This window comes from Hoplias malabaricus, chromosome 2, assembly GCF_029633855.1.
Source record: "Hoplias malabaricus isolate fHopMal1 chromosome 2, fHopMal1.hap1, whole genome shotgun sequence".
In the NCBI taxonomy this organism is placed as follows: Eukaryota; Metazoa; Chordata; class Actinopteri; order Characiformes; family Erythrinidae; genus Hoplias; species Hoplias malabaricus.
In genome coordinates this window covers 50,968,318-50,983,507 of record NC_089801.1, presented here as the reverse complement: position 1 = coordinate 50,983,507, position 15,190 = coordinate 50,968,318, and the positions used below count along the sequence as shown (strand labels likewise).

The window sequence follows — 15,190 nt, the reverse complement described above, 5'->3', positions numbered from 1 at the left end:
AATGTATTTTACATTGAAACATTGTAGTGAACTCCTTAAATTCACAAGCCCATCTTGGGCATTCAACGCCAACAATGATGCTGAGACTCTTTTCAAGGCCATGAAAGAACTGGGTAAGTTTTGGGTTTTTAATTTTGGGGATGTTTAATGCCTTTTCTACTCTGTTGCTCTCAACCAATCAAAACACAAATTAATAATCAGGTTAGTGGGGCTGTCATAAATGAATTAAATGGCATTGTTCAATGTTTGTATTATTCTTTAAAGCTGCTGTTTAAACTGGATGAAAAGAATGGGATTGTCTGCTGGATTACATGAATGTATTTTCACTGATTGCGTGCTGTGGACATATGCATGTTCTATAGAATTTACATACAGGTTTCCAAGCATGGTTATTCAACATAACACTTGCTTGTTCTTTTGTGTCACATCAATAAAATGAGTGCAGAAGTTGTTTAACTTTAATTTTTATTGTCACACATTTTTGAGTTGCCAATCCACCTACCAACATGTGTTTATGGAATGTGGGAGGAAAGCGGAGCACCTGGAGGAAACCCACAAAGACAAAGGGGAGAACACACCAAAGTCCTCACAGACAGTCACCTTGAGCGGGATTTGAACCCACAACTTCCAGGTCCCTGATTACTGGGTAAATAACTTGCACTTAGGTTTCAGATTTTAGAAGGAAAATGTTTTATCGTGACTGTCTGCATTAATTATATCTCTGGTTTGGCTTAAAGCTTAATAAAATAGATTTGTCTGAAAGTGTGAGTGATCAGTGAGAGATGTTTCCACACTGCAGGGAAGCCGAGCCCAAATCCCAAATATCTTCCGTAGGGCACAGTCATCATAAAATAACAGTTGTGATCACAAGTAATATGTTGTATGTTGAACATAATTTTTAGTGAGCTATAAGGTTCAAGTTCCCTGTCAAATTAGCATCTAATTAGGATCAGCATTTTTAGTTTTATTACCTGTAACATGCACTATGTAGGGAGTATGGTGCTATAGTGTGATGTGGATCAGGGGTCCATGTTTGCGTTTAATTTATTTTAACATCTAAATGAGAATGAAAAGTGTTGACAGAAACAATACAACATTTTGCATATTACAGTTTGAGTTGTCTGTTCGAGTAATGAGTAGGTCCCCAATATGGCAGCTACTCTACACTGTGACATCAGCTGCAACCTGTGGATATGAAAGAATATTGATCATATTAGCTAAGGTTGTTAATGTTGCAAACATTCTGTTAAAGAAATAGATAGGTGAAGTCTGCTTCGTGTTGCACTCTGTTTTATTGCTGTATACTTTGATGTTAAAGTTTCCACAGTCAGTGATGGTTTGGGGTACCATGTCATCTGCTGGTGTTGGTCCACTGTGTTTTCTGAGGTCCAAGGTCAACGCAGCCATCTACCAGGAAGTTTTAGAGCCCTTCACGCTTCCTACTGCCAACCAACTTTATGGAGATGCAGATTTCATTTTCCTACAGGAAAATACATGTGCACACAATGCCAAATCTACCAGTACCTGGTTTAAGGACCATCGTATCCCTGTTCTTAACTGGCCAGCAAATTCACCTGACCTTAACTCCATAGAAAATCTGTGGGGCATTGTGAAGAGGAAGATGCAATATGCCAGACCCAACAATGCAGAAGAGCTGGGCTCTCAAAACACCTGAGCAGTGCCACAGACTGATCGACTCCATGCCACGCAGCATTGCTGCAGTAATTCAGGCAAAAGGAGCCCCAACTACATATTGAGTGCTGTACATGTTCATAAATCAAATCAAATCAAATTTATTTGTATAGCGCTTTTTACAACAGATGTTGTCACAAAGCAGCTTCACAGAATTCCAGTAAGACAAAGATTTGAATAAAATGTAAAAAAAGCCCAGGTGAGCAACCCAGGGGCGAAAGTGGCAAGGAAAAACTCCCTCAGCTGAGGAAGAAACCTTGGGAGGAACCAATGCTCACAAGGGGTGACCTATCCTCCTCTGGTCAATCTACTGGTAATAATAGTTAGGAGTCCGTGAGAACTTCAGTGTAGGGGCAGCTTCAAGGCACTTGGTGGTTGCTGGAGTGTGGGCAGCTGGTCTGAAACATGGAGGAGGATCTCGACAGTCATCCATCAGTGTCCAGACAGACAGGTGGGCAGTCGTTTACTTGAAAAAATGTAAAGGGATGGAATTCATTTTGAACTGTTTGGTGTTTGTAAAGCAGAAAGTGTGAACATTTACAGAGTGTGGCTAATGACTCCGGCAGATCTGACCATGACAGCTTTAACTAAAAGGGAGCATCCTGAAACACTGGCATCCCTCCGCTCCACCGTCAACAAATCTGAGTGATCGCGTGAAGCTGCGGGACGACAGCACCAGCGTCTCAGTTTACTATAATTCCCTGTGTCCATGGACCCCCCGGATCTGCCGCCTTTATCTATGGGGGAGCATTAACTACCAAAAGATAAACTAAACAAATTAGTTTTTAGCCTAGATTTGAAGATTGCGACTGCGCCTGAGTTTTGAACATTTTCTGGAAGATCATTCCAGAGTTGGGGGGCTTAATAAGAAAAGGCTCTTCCCCCAGCTGAGGGCTTCTGAATTCTGGGAACAATTAAAAAACCAGTATTCTGTGATCTGAGTAAAGGTGGAGGCTCATAATAGGAAATTGTATCTTGAAGGTATTCAGGAGCAAGCCCATGTAGAGCTTTATTTGTTAATAACAGAATTTTGTAATCGATGCAGAATTTTACAGACAGCCAATGAAGTGATGATAGAACTGGTCTGATATGTTCAAATTTTCTAGTTTTAGCGAGGACCCAGGCTGCTGCATTTTGAACTAGGTTTAAGTTTTCTTAAATTGCTGCTGGTGCACCCTGACAGTACTGTGTTACAGTAGTCAAGCCTTGAAGTAATAAAGGCATGTGCTAATGTTTCTGCATCCTGCAGGGATAAGGCATTTCTAATCTTAGCGATTTTGCGAAGATGTAAAAACGCTGTCCTAGTGATACTGCCTATGTGTTGATCAAATGATAAATCCGGGTCAATTATGACACCAAGATTTTTTGCTGTTGAACCAGGTTTAACTGGAAAGTCAGCGAGATTTAAAATTAAATCTGATAATTTATTTATTGCCACTTTTGGACCCAAAAGTAGGACTGTGGCTTGAGTTTGTTGTCTAATATTCTCAATTTTATTATAAAAAAAAGTCCATAAAATCTTTACTGGTGAGAGTTGCTGGAATTAGTTGTTCAGAACCTACTTGATTTTTTGTAGTTCTTGAAAACTACAAAGTTTAGGTAATGATCGGAGATTGCTGAGGATTGCGGTAAGATATTAATTTTGTCTGTGTTAAGACCTAGTGTCAAAACTAAGTCTAAAGTGTGACTGCAGTAGTGTGTAGGCCCTGTTACATTTTGAGTAATACCAGTAGAGTCTAAGATTGAGGTAAATGCCTTTTTAGTGGGTCATTTTCCTTCTCAAAATGGATATTGAAATCTCCTAAAATTATAATTTTGTGATTGCACACAGCTAGGTTTGCAGCAAAATCACTGAATTCTTTCAGAAATTCTGAGTAAGGCCCTGGTGGTCTGTAAATGTTACATAATAAAAATGTGTCCTTTTTTGTGACCGGATTTGTAATAATGGTGGAGAGAACCTCAAAAGAAGTGAAAGTGTCACATTGTTTAAGACTAATTTCTAGGGTATTTTGGTAAATTACACATACTCCACCTCCTTTGCCTGATAATCTTGGGCTATGTACATAATTATAGTCTAGGGGAGTGGCTTCACTTAGTGCGGAATATTCTTTTGGTCTAACCCACGTTTCCGTGAAACAAAAAACGTTGAATTTATGATAACCTATGATACCATTTATGATGACTGCTTTTGAGTTTAGTGATCTTATGTTGAGTAACCCAAATTTTAGTTCTGAGGTGTTGCTGCTATCATATGTGTATGATTTTAATATTGATTAGGTTGTTGAAACAGGCAGATGTTGTTTTTCTACTTTTACATTTAATTCGGGGGAAAGACACTGTCTCAATACAGTTGAACCTAGGTGACGCCTCAAGGCAGTTCGCAGATGGTCGGTTTAGCCTGTCTGTCTTGATTTTCAGAACACCACTTGGACATCTAGCAGTTTAACGCCAAAAGTCTGTTGTAGGCTTCAGCGCCGCGCCACATTGGGATGGGACCAGAGCAGATTACGGCATCGGACATTGTCTGGGCCAGTTTAATCATCTCTCTAATATTACCCTTAGTTACCTCAGACTGCCGCAGACGAATATCATTGGCCCCTACATGAATGACTATCCTCGAATATCTCCTATTAGCTAACAGTCTAAGGTTGCCACTAATGTCCGGTGCTCTGGCTCCCGATAAACAGCCAACTGTTACTGCTGGTGCCCCTAAAGGAGCAGCCAATTTCAAGTGTCTCCTATAACCAATGTTTATCTCTTGATAATAATAAGCTCTGGATGCGCACTTCTAGCCGGTCTACTTTATTCACCAGAGAGCTAACTAGCTGACACTTAGCACAAACACAACCACTATCATTATCGCTAGAGATGGAAAAGAGGGTTAAACTAAACATGCCACACTCTGAGCAGGCAAAACAGCCAGTAGTAGAAATGGCATTGCAGGTATTTACCGCGTTTGGTTAATTTTAGGAACTTACACCAGAAACATTACTGCAGGAGCCGGTGACAGTTTTAGTGCCTCTGTAATAAATAATCCTGCTGAGACAATATATAAAATAGGTCTATAGATGGTTAGTAAGTGGTAAAAACAGAAATAAGTACAGAAATAACAGTAGAACAATTAAAAAAAGAATTCACATGCAAAAACCTCCACACCATTTAAACTTGCAGGGCTCCCAAAGGTCAACTTTCTGTAAGTTTCTGTGATCATCCAGCACAAAGGTTTCCTCATTGTCCTGTGACACTTATAATTTAGTTTCTTGAAAGGTGTTCAGATCCACAAAGATCGTTTTGTTTCACCATTAGGATGCTCAGTTACTGCAACTGTGGCATCAGTCACGGTGGGGATATGGTGTTTATACTGTAAAAATGGAGGGACAGCACTGAGTACTAAGGGACACCAGTAGAAACACTAAGACATTAATTTGGTGCAAAAGGTCAAAACAATTTCTACTATTTTCTTATATTTCCTCTTTATTTACTGCAATATGCATCTGATTCCACTGGAACTGCTCCTAGAGTAAGAAAGCCCTATGAAGAACAGCATATGTAAACTCAGGAAAGATATTTTAAAGGCATATTAAACTTTATTTTGGGCCATTCTGTCAAATGGTGAATTGAAAGACTTTTTTCAAAGTCCATTTGTGGAAGTGCCACTCTCTACACTCTTTCCCAGTCAAATCTGTGGTGAATCTGTACTCCACTGAGCAGTTTTAAAAAAGTTAACTGTGAATGTGTTTCTGTTAGCATAAACGGACTAAATTTTGTAGTAGATTATGATTAACAAAATATTAATCCGCTTTTCTGGAAATATGGATATGCCATTCCAGGATTAGTCAAATGGGAGTTTAGTGTTCAGTAAAAAGTTTTAAAGTAGCTTTGTGTAATACCACACTCTGCTTTCACCTATCACTGTAACATGGCAGAAAATGTAACTTGCCTAGTTCAAACATATAAAACTAATATATGTGGTTAATTAAGAGACTTTTCTTACCTACAGTACATAATGGAACCCTGTGAAGCTATTATAATATTATTTAAAATTAAAATTATTTATTTATTTATCTATTTATTATGTTTGGTAGGCTCTCTTTAATGCAGGAGAAAAAACGTTCAGAACTGATGAGGATCATAATATTTTGGGGGAACCGCCGTCCTGAACACCTTAGGAGAGGTAAGTTACTTAATCATATGTATTTATTCCTAAAGATATGGTGTAAATTAAATAGCACAGTATGTCTTATACATAATGATATCACACAACATATCACCAGCACACACAAAATATACCACACTTAAATCTTCAGAGACTGAAATACAGACTGTGCAAAAGCACCACACATCTGCAAAGAGCACTTATTTTAGTAGAATTGATCTGCATTTTTAATTTTAACATCCAATAGAAGGGAAGATTAAATGCACATTTAATGCTTTTTTGAAGCAAAGGTAAAATTTAAAGAGAAAAATACATTGACTATAAAATGAACGCTGTGAAATTTGTGGCATTCTGTATCACAATGAATGTAATCACAAGTCTATATTGCATGAGTCAATTTGTATTTGTTTTATTTTCTGCATGTTTTGTACTGTGTGAATATTTTGAACCATCAAAGCTCAGAATTTTTTTGTTGAGCAAGCTCCTAACTGTAAAAGTGTTCTGAAGATTTGAGAAAGAAAAGGCAACTTCATTCCATACTCAGAAGTACTTTCTGTCCTGCAGAGACTGTATAGGGTTTAAGGCTGCTAAGAAACTGTTTACATTATACATGTTGTTGTGTACTGTAAATAATTACGTTATCATTTGTCCACTATGTTGCCTTCAATGTGGTATTTTGGGTTTTTTTTTGTGAAATGTCATGGACCTAGCTATCTCCTTGTGACCACCCATGTGGTCTACATTGTAAACAGCAGTCCTACTAAATCTGTAACATGTAGATTAGACCAGTGATAGATAATGTTTTGAGGAGACCATACTTTCTGTGTCTGCGTAATAATGAGTGACAACTCCTTCCATTACATTTATAGGTCTGAGTTGCTTCAATAATTTCTAAATTTTAGTAAGGTTAAGGCCCCCATTGTTCACAGGTTGTGTTCCACTTTTGCAGTGTTTGATGCCTATAAGAAGCTCTCTGGATTTTAGATAGAGCAAAGCATTGAGAGAGAATCCTCTGGAGGCCTCCAACATGTGCTGCTGGCTGTGGGAAAGAAATGCACAAAAATTTTCTCTCAAACGTTACATCCGTTAAGACATGAAGATTAATTCAGCTGTGTTGAATATGATGTCCAAAAGTGATGTTGTCTCTTTCTTTCTCTATTTCTCTTTCCTTTTCTCTCACAGTAAAATATGCGAGGAGTGTTCCTGCCTATTTTGCTGAGTGTCTGTACAAATCCTTGAAAGTAAGAGTTCCAGAAATGCTGATGAATGCTCTGTGGTGCTAAAAGTACATTTGGATTGACAGCAGGTTGGATGTTTTATTCAGTTTGCTACATGGGTCATTATTCAGTTCAGGTTTTTTTCACCCCCCACTTTTACTTGTAGTATTTATAGCGTTTGACCTTATTCGAACTCGTTCTGATTAATTTGGTCACCCGCGAGTCAGGCCGCCTCGGGCGTACTCAGAGAGTGATGACGCAGATGAAAGGATTTCCTCTGGCTCACTGTCCTGAGTGGGAGGTTCCATCCATATGGAAGCTTTGGAAGAGAAGATGGCTTGTCCTTGCAGTCTCCAGAACTAAAAATCAAATTTATAAGCTTATACTTATTTTACGATTTTCCTCTATCTTGGCGGTGTTTCTTACTCTGGCCATGAATAAGTTTCACCTGCTTTGATCAGTTGTAAGGTTAAACTTGGATTGGGCGACAAAAACATGAACACAAATAAACAAAGAAAAGATTACTGAGAATTGCTCGACGTTACTCTCTAGTTTCTGTATCACTGAACTGGCACAAGGCGTCCCTTGGTCGTTGAGTGAGGTCCTCTATAAAGTTCTGTTGGAGAGTAGTTTCGTCGGCGTAAGAAGAAGTAGAGCGTCGCACGTGAAGTGAAGAGCAACGTGAGGAGCGTAAGAGTAAGAGTGTAAGCTTGAAAGAGAGCAAGAGAGCTAGAAAAAGAGCAAGAACAGACTGGGCAGAGTTGGGCACTTCCTTTTCAGATGTGGCGCGGTCTCGCCCATTTGGGAGGTCTCCTTTCTTTGATTGGATCCTGGGTCTGAGGCTCACGTGACTTGTTTCAAGTTTCAGAGAGGGAAGAAAATCAGGTATACATATAAAACTGAATAAAGTAAAAAATACTTATACATGCTTGTGGTATAGCACAATGAGTGTCCTGGATTATTAATATCAAATATCTATGTATATATATCTTGGGTATTTTACGATTACATCCCACTACAATATTATGCTAGAAGTTAGAAACTAATTCGTTTTCCTAATCAGAGACAGAAATTTTCCTTCATGATTGAAACAGTAATACACATCACTTCATTAGTTAGTAGACATTCACCTGAGAATAACAGAGAGTAACATTCATACATATTGCATAAACATATTTATAAATACTCGATGCATCCGTTATGGACTTAAAAGGCAGCAGGGTGAAACGTGATTTCACAAACGTCCACTTGGGGGCACTGTTGGTCCATGCTATTAGTTTGGTTTGAGCCAGGTTATGGGAGTTCACCGCAAAGTCAACTCTGGGGCCATCTGTGTGATTTTGCATATGATAAGGAGTGCCATCTTGACGCCGAGGGCCATAAACTAGGTGTGTTAATTCTGGTCTTCACCACTTTGTTTGGTCTCCTTCTGCCTAAAAGCGTCATAAACTGGGTCTGTTATCTTTCCATTTCTGAAGACGAGGAGGGGGTCATTGGCAAGTGTCTTGGTCAGTCTTTGATGTAGACATTATGTATGTGGGTGAGTGTGTGTGTGGGGGGGAGTGCAGAGTCTGTACACACACACACAATTTTGTAGAATGTGGGGTTCTGTCCCAAGAAATCCTTATTCAGAGTGGAGAGTCTTTCATTCAGAACTTTTCATTTCTTTATTAGATCCATACTCCTCTACATATTTATAAAGTTTTTATAATCAGACTGGACACAGTGGTAAGAATTTCAGTTCTTTTACATAGCTATATTGGTAAGTAAGTCAATAATATAGCACATTTAAAATCAAAGTGTTTACAAAATTAAATATTAATTTAGTGCTCATTACTAACATAAGCTTGTAATATATACTACATATTATAAATAAAATTCCACTAGTGATGTCAAAACTAGTAGAGTAGTGAAAAAACAACATATCTCTGGGGACAAAAAATTTACTATTATTCAGGGTTTTTCAAACCTTAAGTTTAAAACAAAATTTTGCTGAATTTTGAAATTCAACAGGCACATGAAGCCATAATAGACATTTACACAAGCTCCCCCTTGTGCAAGCTTTGCGTTATACTGCAACCCAGACTGTGTAGTTAACCCAGGTGATGCTGTTTAAAAGTTTATGTGTAAATCCCATTTCTTATCTTACTCCTAGCTCTTGTTTTCAAGTGTCGTCCTTGAAACAGAGTTACAGCACAGCAATTAAAATCTTCTAAGAAACAGCACAACCTTTTAAGAGCCGGATGCATGTTGATGTAGCTATGTACCGGTCTGCAGCGATATCAGAGGAGATCTACTGGAACTAGAAATTGACTAGATACCTACCGAGATATCAACATACTTACTAGTGATGTTTTATGATTTTTATGAAGAAAAGGGTAATAATACACTAAAGAAGATACACTAAATAAGATAATACAGTTATTATAGTTTTTTAAAAAAGAAAATAATAATTCTTTTTTACTTTTTTTTACAACAAGAACTGAGACCCCTTACCTCTAAACAAAATGTAGAAAATGGGATTCACCCTCATTCTAAATATTTTTAAAAGCAACACATATGATTGTGGAGAAATGAACCAGTGGACAATATATGGGCATAGGAAAGTTTGAAATTTCCTGATCCAAGCCCAGCATACCTAGAAATGCCCAACCATGTATGTGGTCAACTGACTCAAAATTCACATCTACATATTAACAAGGAATTGAGGCACATGTCATGCAAAGTATTTGATTATATGTTGATGTGTTATTGCAATAGATTTATTTGCACAGTGTAAAGCCCTACTGTTTCTTCAGGGAGCATGGACTGATGATGCAACCCTGATAAGGATCATGGTTTCCCGCAGTGAGATTGACCTGCTGGATATACGTGCAGCATTCAGGAAGTCATTTGCAACTTCTCTGCACAAAATGATTCAGGTACTCATCCTTAACATATACCACATTTAAGACCACACTTCATGTGACCATGCATATTTACACATGCTGAGACAACATGTGTAACATATTATAAAATATAAATTAAATAAATAAATAAATTTGGGATAATGTGCAAAATGTAAATAAATCTCAGTGCAATGATGTGGACCAGTGGCAGATGCTGGTCTTTCAAGGAGGGGAAGCTCAGAATAGAATGAAAATGTAATGCTCCCACGGATCTTTACACCAAAGGATCGCTAATTCGCTCATTTCGTTGTCAATCAAAAAGGGATTCAGCATCAGACAGATCATCCAATCATCATGCAGAAGCTGAGCATCCGGGCCAGCCGAGGCCAGCCCACTACCCCATAGACCCCCAGAGACGCTGAGCGTCCGATGGGCGGGACAAAGCCCAGCATTTATCCAATGACTCGTCTCATTTCACTGCAATTCGCTGCTTCGCTATTGAACTCTATGGATGCTCAGCGTCCACACCGTTTAAAGCATTGTGAGGCTGTGGGAATGATTGAGAGGAAAGCCGCGTCTTTACCAGTGATAAGAAGCTGATTCTGAACAAAGGTTGAGCGCGTTGTAGTGCATATTTATTCAATGACATGTACACTCAACAGTATATATTTGATCACTTATTTTTTGACATTTTAGGGAAAGCTGAGCTTCCCTTGCAGTCTTAGAGCAATTGCTTCTGAAGTGGACATAATTTAAACCCTACTGTGTGTGTTTGTGCATGTGTGTGTGTTTTTTTTTCCTTGTGGCCAATAACATGTTACCAAAAAAATGGACAGGGCAATAAATGACAGATAAATTTGTGTCATGCTACAAAAAAAAAATAATAATAATAATAATATTAAAAAAAATAAAAGAAATCATAGGCAACAGGTCCATGACATGATTGGGATTAAAAACATTATCTCAGAGAGGATGTGTCTTTTAGAAGTAAAGATAGGGGAGATTAATCACTCTGTAAAATACTGCACCAGCAAATGAAAGTATCTAAGAATTTTTCTCAACATAAACATAGCAAAGAACCTGAGGATTTGGAGAATCCAGAGAAACTTCTACAAGGAAGCGACAAGGACGAAACCAATATTCAGGCCCTCAGGTGGCACTGTATTTAAAAACAGACCTCTTGTAGTGTAAATTTCTGTCATTTTCATTTAAATATATAGGTCAATGGTTTGCGCATCCCTGTATTCTGTGTTTTATTTTTCCCTTTTGTGGAAGAGATTGTACAAGTAGCTGTAGTTGTTCATTACTCCACATAATGTGGGGGCATATTACTTTGAGATTTTGAGTGCTATCATGCTCCACATATATCATCTCTTGCTTTCTTTCTCTCTCTCTCTTTCTTTCAGAATGACACCTCTGGTGACTATTGTAAGACCCTGCTCCCGTTGTGGGGTGGTGATGATGCTTAACTTCAATCTCCCAGATCTCTACTACACAAACTTGCATTGCTGAGCATTTTGGGTTACGACCAAATCTTTAATTGGATAATAAACTTGTCTATGAGAAGGCCAATTGTTGTTTTAATATTAATTACAAAGGATATGAAATATTTATTCTTTGTACATGCCACCAATTGCTAGAATTGTTTTAATAATTAACTTAGATGAAGGTTATTTTGATCATGGAAGTTTTATATGCTTGTCAGTACTTGTGTCTGTAGTTTGTGAACTGTGACTGATTATAAAAGAAGAGTTCAAGATTTAAGTAGCTATATCTAATAGTCAAACTGTGCTACGTAATTGAGAGCTCAGATAAGATAATTTATGCAATTTCCTGTACTGCTTTAATTCAATAAAATGAATAATAAAATCTGATGGGTCACTTATTTATTGTGTTATACTGTGGTTTTCACTAAACTTTTATGACCTTATTGCTGGTGTTGTAATATACAGGATAAAATGTAATATCTTATGCCAGTCAATTAAAAGTTCACATTGGGAACTTCAACGGTCAGCAACCAGCTACACGTAACACTGAAGATTACTCATTAGCCTCAGCCACTGCATCGCTAGCATTTTATGGGGTTCATCAGTTAGACGCCTCCCCTATTCAATATTTTGCTCAGATATGTCGGCGAAATGGCTTCTCATTGGCGGAGACAACTTAAACTAACCCTAGCACCACTCAAATGTTTAGTGCATACGTTCCGGAACCTATTTACCTGAATCCGGTACCTTTCTCAACGGCAGATGTGTAATTGAGTTCAGTCGCTTATTAAAATAAATCCATTCTTCCTAATCTGTGTGAACTTGAGAGTTAAAGTGCTCACCTCCGTGACGCTGGCCACTCATATGATGAGAAACTGAATTAAAACGGGTCCTTTCGTTAGTGCTGGTACCGTTTTTGAAGAATTAGACATTATCTTGTTACGTAAGGCAGCCCCTCGTTAGTGGCCAAATCACTCCAAAGTGGTCTCAGTCGTTAGTGCTTTGTGCCGCTAAAATAAACGTTAGTACAATTTTCATTCTTGAATTACTCAACAGAATTTTAGACAAAACTCCACATTTTAGCACTTTTCCATTCACAGTCCAATTTACATATTTTTTCAGTGAGTGACGTCACCCAGACCCTCATCAACATCCAAATAGCTCCAAAGTGGTCCCATTTATTAGTGCCTTGTTTGTGCCGTTAAAATAAATATGTGGTCTTTTAATTATTTCATTATATAAGGGATGTTTCTATACGTGATGTCACCGCACCCCCAGGCCAAATCGCACTAACCCAGTAAACATTAAGCCGTTGATTCAACATTGAAATAACGTACTTGACTGTCATCTAATCAACGTTTTTTTAAGGTTGAAAATGAAAGTTGAAAAGACGTCCAAACACAGACGTTGAAAAGACGACTAAAAAAGTCACATTAAAGACATTAATTCAGTGCTTATTGAATGACATTTAGGTATGTGATTTCAACGTTGAAATCACATACCTAAATGTCATTCAATAAGCACTGAATTAAAGTTGAAAAGACATCCAAACATAAACAAACAGAGTCACATTACAAATGTACTTTCAAAGTACAGTAGGTTCCATTAAGAATTTAATCTAATAGTTTCCATCATGTAACCCATAAGCACTTAATGGTTCCTAATAGATTAACCATTATTTCTCTAATAGTTTCCATTATGTAACACTTCTATTAGTATTTAATTGTACCTGTCAGTTCACAATCCTAGTTGGAAAAAATATTACACCCATAGGTAAAAGCTAAATATTTATAAACATATTTGCAAATTTTTGTAATTAGCATGTATCATTAACATTAGCTTTATATATACCACCCCAGTGACAAACCATTTTGGACCCTGTGGTGATTAAAGTGTACCAGAATTATTCACACGAATATTCATAATGACTTTCTATGCTGTTTATTTCGTTGTAAACATGCACAATATAGCATCAGTTAAAAAAATTAAATGTCAATAGAAGTCTATAAAACTGCAAATGTAAATGGTATTTTTGAAATGTAATTTTGAGATCAAACTTGCATGTACGAAAGGGAAATTAAAAAGCAAACTTAGGATTTTATTGCCATTTTGCATATTACATTTTAATTTTAATTTTAATACTGATAAGCTTCCATAATCAACAGACAATCAAAACAATTACTTAAGTAAAAAGGCTAAATCAAAATATAGCAATTTTTAAATGAATACATTTTAATTTTAATTTAATTAATAAAAATATGTCAGTGGAAGGAAAATTATTGCTTGTGTTTTCAGTACACAAATTCTGTAAGAATGAAACTTGAAAATAGTGTACTGGCAGTCATATACCACAGGTTATACTGTACATGTCCACGCACAGGCCAGTGTGTTGTTTGAGTTTGGCAAAGGTAAACTTTCTATCCAGGAATTGTGTGCATTGGTTCAGTGGAGGCATGAAAGATTTAGTACAGGAGGTTGATCACTCGAGTCACACTCTGCAATCATGTTTAAAATGCATCTCTGGAGAAACGTCATGGTGTTTTCAGGTGTGCAGGGTATTCAATTTTGAAGGCGTGATACATACAGGAGTTTGTGAAGAAGGCCTCATCTACTGCACTATGACAGAAAACCTCAACTCAGCTTTCCTCTGGAAACACCAGTTTCCCAGTCCTGATCTTTCAGCTGAATTATCAGATATAATGTTGTAAGTTCACCCTACAGAAAAACATAAATAGACTTGGCATGACACACTAAGACGTAATACTGACTTTCCGTTGACTGTGACTATTTCAGTTGGTGTGGCAACTGAATACTTTATCATACTTAATGAGGGGGTCAGAATTGTAAGTTGCTTGAAGTCAATGCCTATACATCATGAATTAAAGAAAAATGCTTTAATAATGATCCCATACCTATTAACTGTCAATTTACATTGGTGACCCCCTTGGGAATTTGGTGTGTTCTTACTGTGTCTGCATGGGTTTCCTGTGTGCTCTTGGTTTCCTCCCATGATCCAAACACACATTGGCAAGTGGATTGGCTACTCAAAAGTGTTCAAAGTTTGAGTGAATGTGTGGGTGTGTGGTGCTCTGTGAAGGACTAGTGCCCTGTCTAGGGTGTGTTCCCATCTTGCGCTGAGTGACTCCAAGTAGTGTGTAAATATTTTGTACCCACCACAGCCTTGAACTGGACAAGCAGTTAAAGAAAAAATGAATGAATACATGAATGAATGAAAGCACAGAAGCCACATTGATGCAATAATTGTTCAATTATTATTTAGGTCAAATAACAACCTGCAAGCTTCTTTGAAGTCCTCTCTCATCTCAACGTCAATGTGGCGATGTGCATAGCTTTAAATCCATCACTGAACTGGTGAATTTTGATCACTGTTAGAGTATGGATTCCATCAACCTCATCAGACAACAAAGCAGAACACAATAAATGAAAGCTTCATTATAATATTCCAATAAATTATATCAATAAAGACAATAGGGTAGTGCAAATAAGCTAGAATAAGGAAACCATACTAGACAAAAGAATATTAATAATGGTCTTACAATAAAAAAAAATAATATGTAACTACAAACCGGATTCCAAAAAAGTTGGGACACTAAACAAATTGTGAATAAAAACTGAATGCAATTATGTGGAGGTGCCAACAGCTAATATTTTATTCAGAACAGAACACAAATCACAGATCAAAAGTTTAAACTGAGAGAATGTATCATTTTAAGGGAAAAATATCTTGTT

At 37.4% G+C, this 15,190-nt stretch overlaps 1 protein-coding gene across 1 annotated transcript; it reads left to right on the top strand.

Annotated features, from left to right (window-relative positions):
* The first annotated feature begins 2,136 nt into the window (after window positions 1-2,136).
* LOC136687559 (annexin A5-like) lies at window positions 2,137-11,788 on the top strand. The gene is made up of 5 exons (XM_066662046.1): window positions 2,137-2,143; window positions 5,778-5,866; window positions 7,031-7,089; window positions 9,864-9,986; window positions 11,360-11,788. Exons 2-5 carry the CDS (start codon window positions 5,788-5,790, stop codon window positions 11,420-11,422), a joined length of 324 nt encoding a protein of 107 aa, XP_066518143.1. The 5' UTR covers window positions 2,137-2,143; window positions 5,778-5,787; the 3' UTR covers window positions 11,423-11,788.
* The last annotated feature ends 3,402 nt before the right edge of the window (window positions 11,789-15,190 follow it).

What these genes read in the sequence shown, in the direction of transcription:
- LOC136687559 (XM_066662046.1), top strand. Translation starts at nt 5,788, where the DNA reads ATGCAGGAGAAAAAACGTTCAGAACTGATGAGGATCATAATATTTTGG. An exon ending in TCCTGAACACCTTAGGAGAG is followed by an intron (nt 5,867 to 7,030) that starts GTAAGTTACTTA and finishes TTTCTCTCACAG; the next exon opens with TAAAATATGCGAGGAGTGTT. An exon ending in GTCTGTACAAATCCTTGAAA is followed by an intron (nt 7,090 to 9,863) that starts GTAAGAGTTCCA and finishes CTGTTTCTTCAG; the next exon opens with GGAGCATGGACTGATGATGC.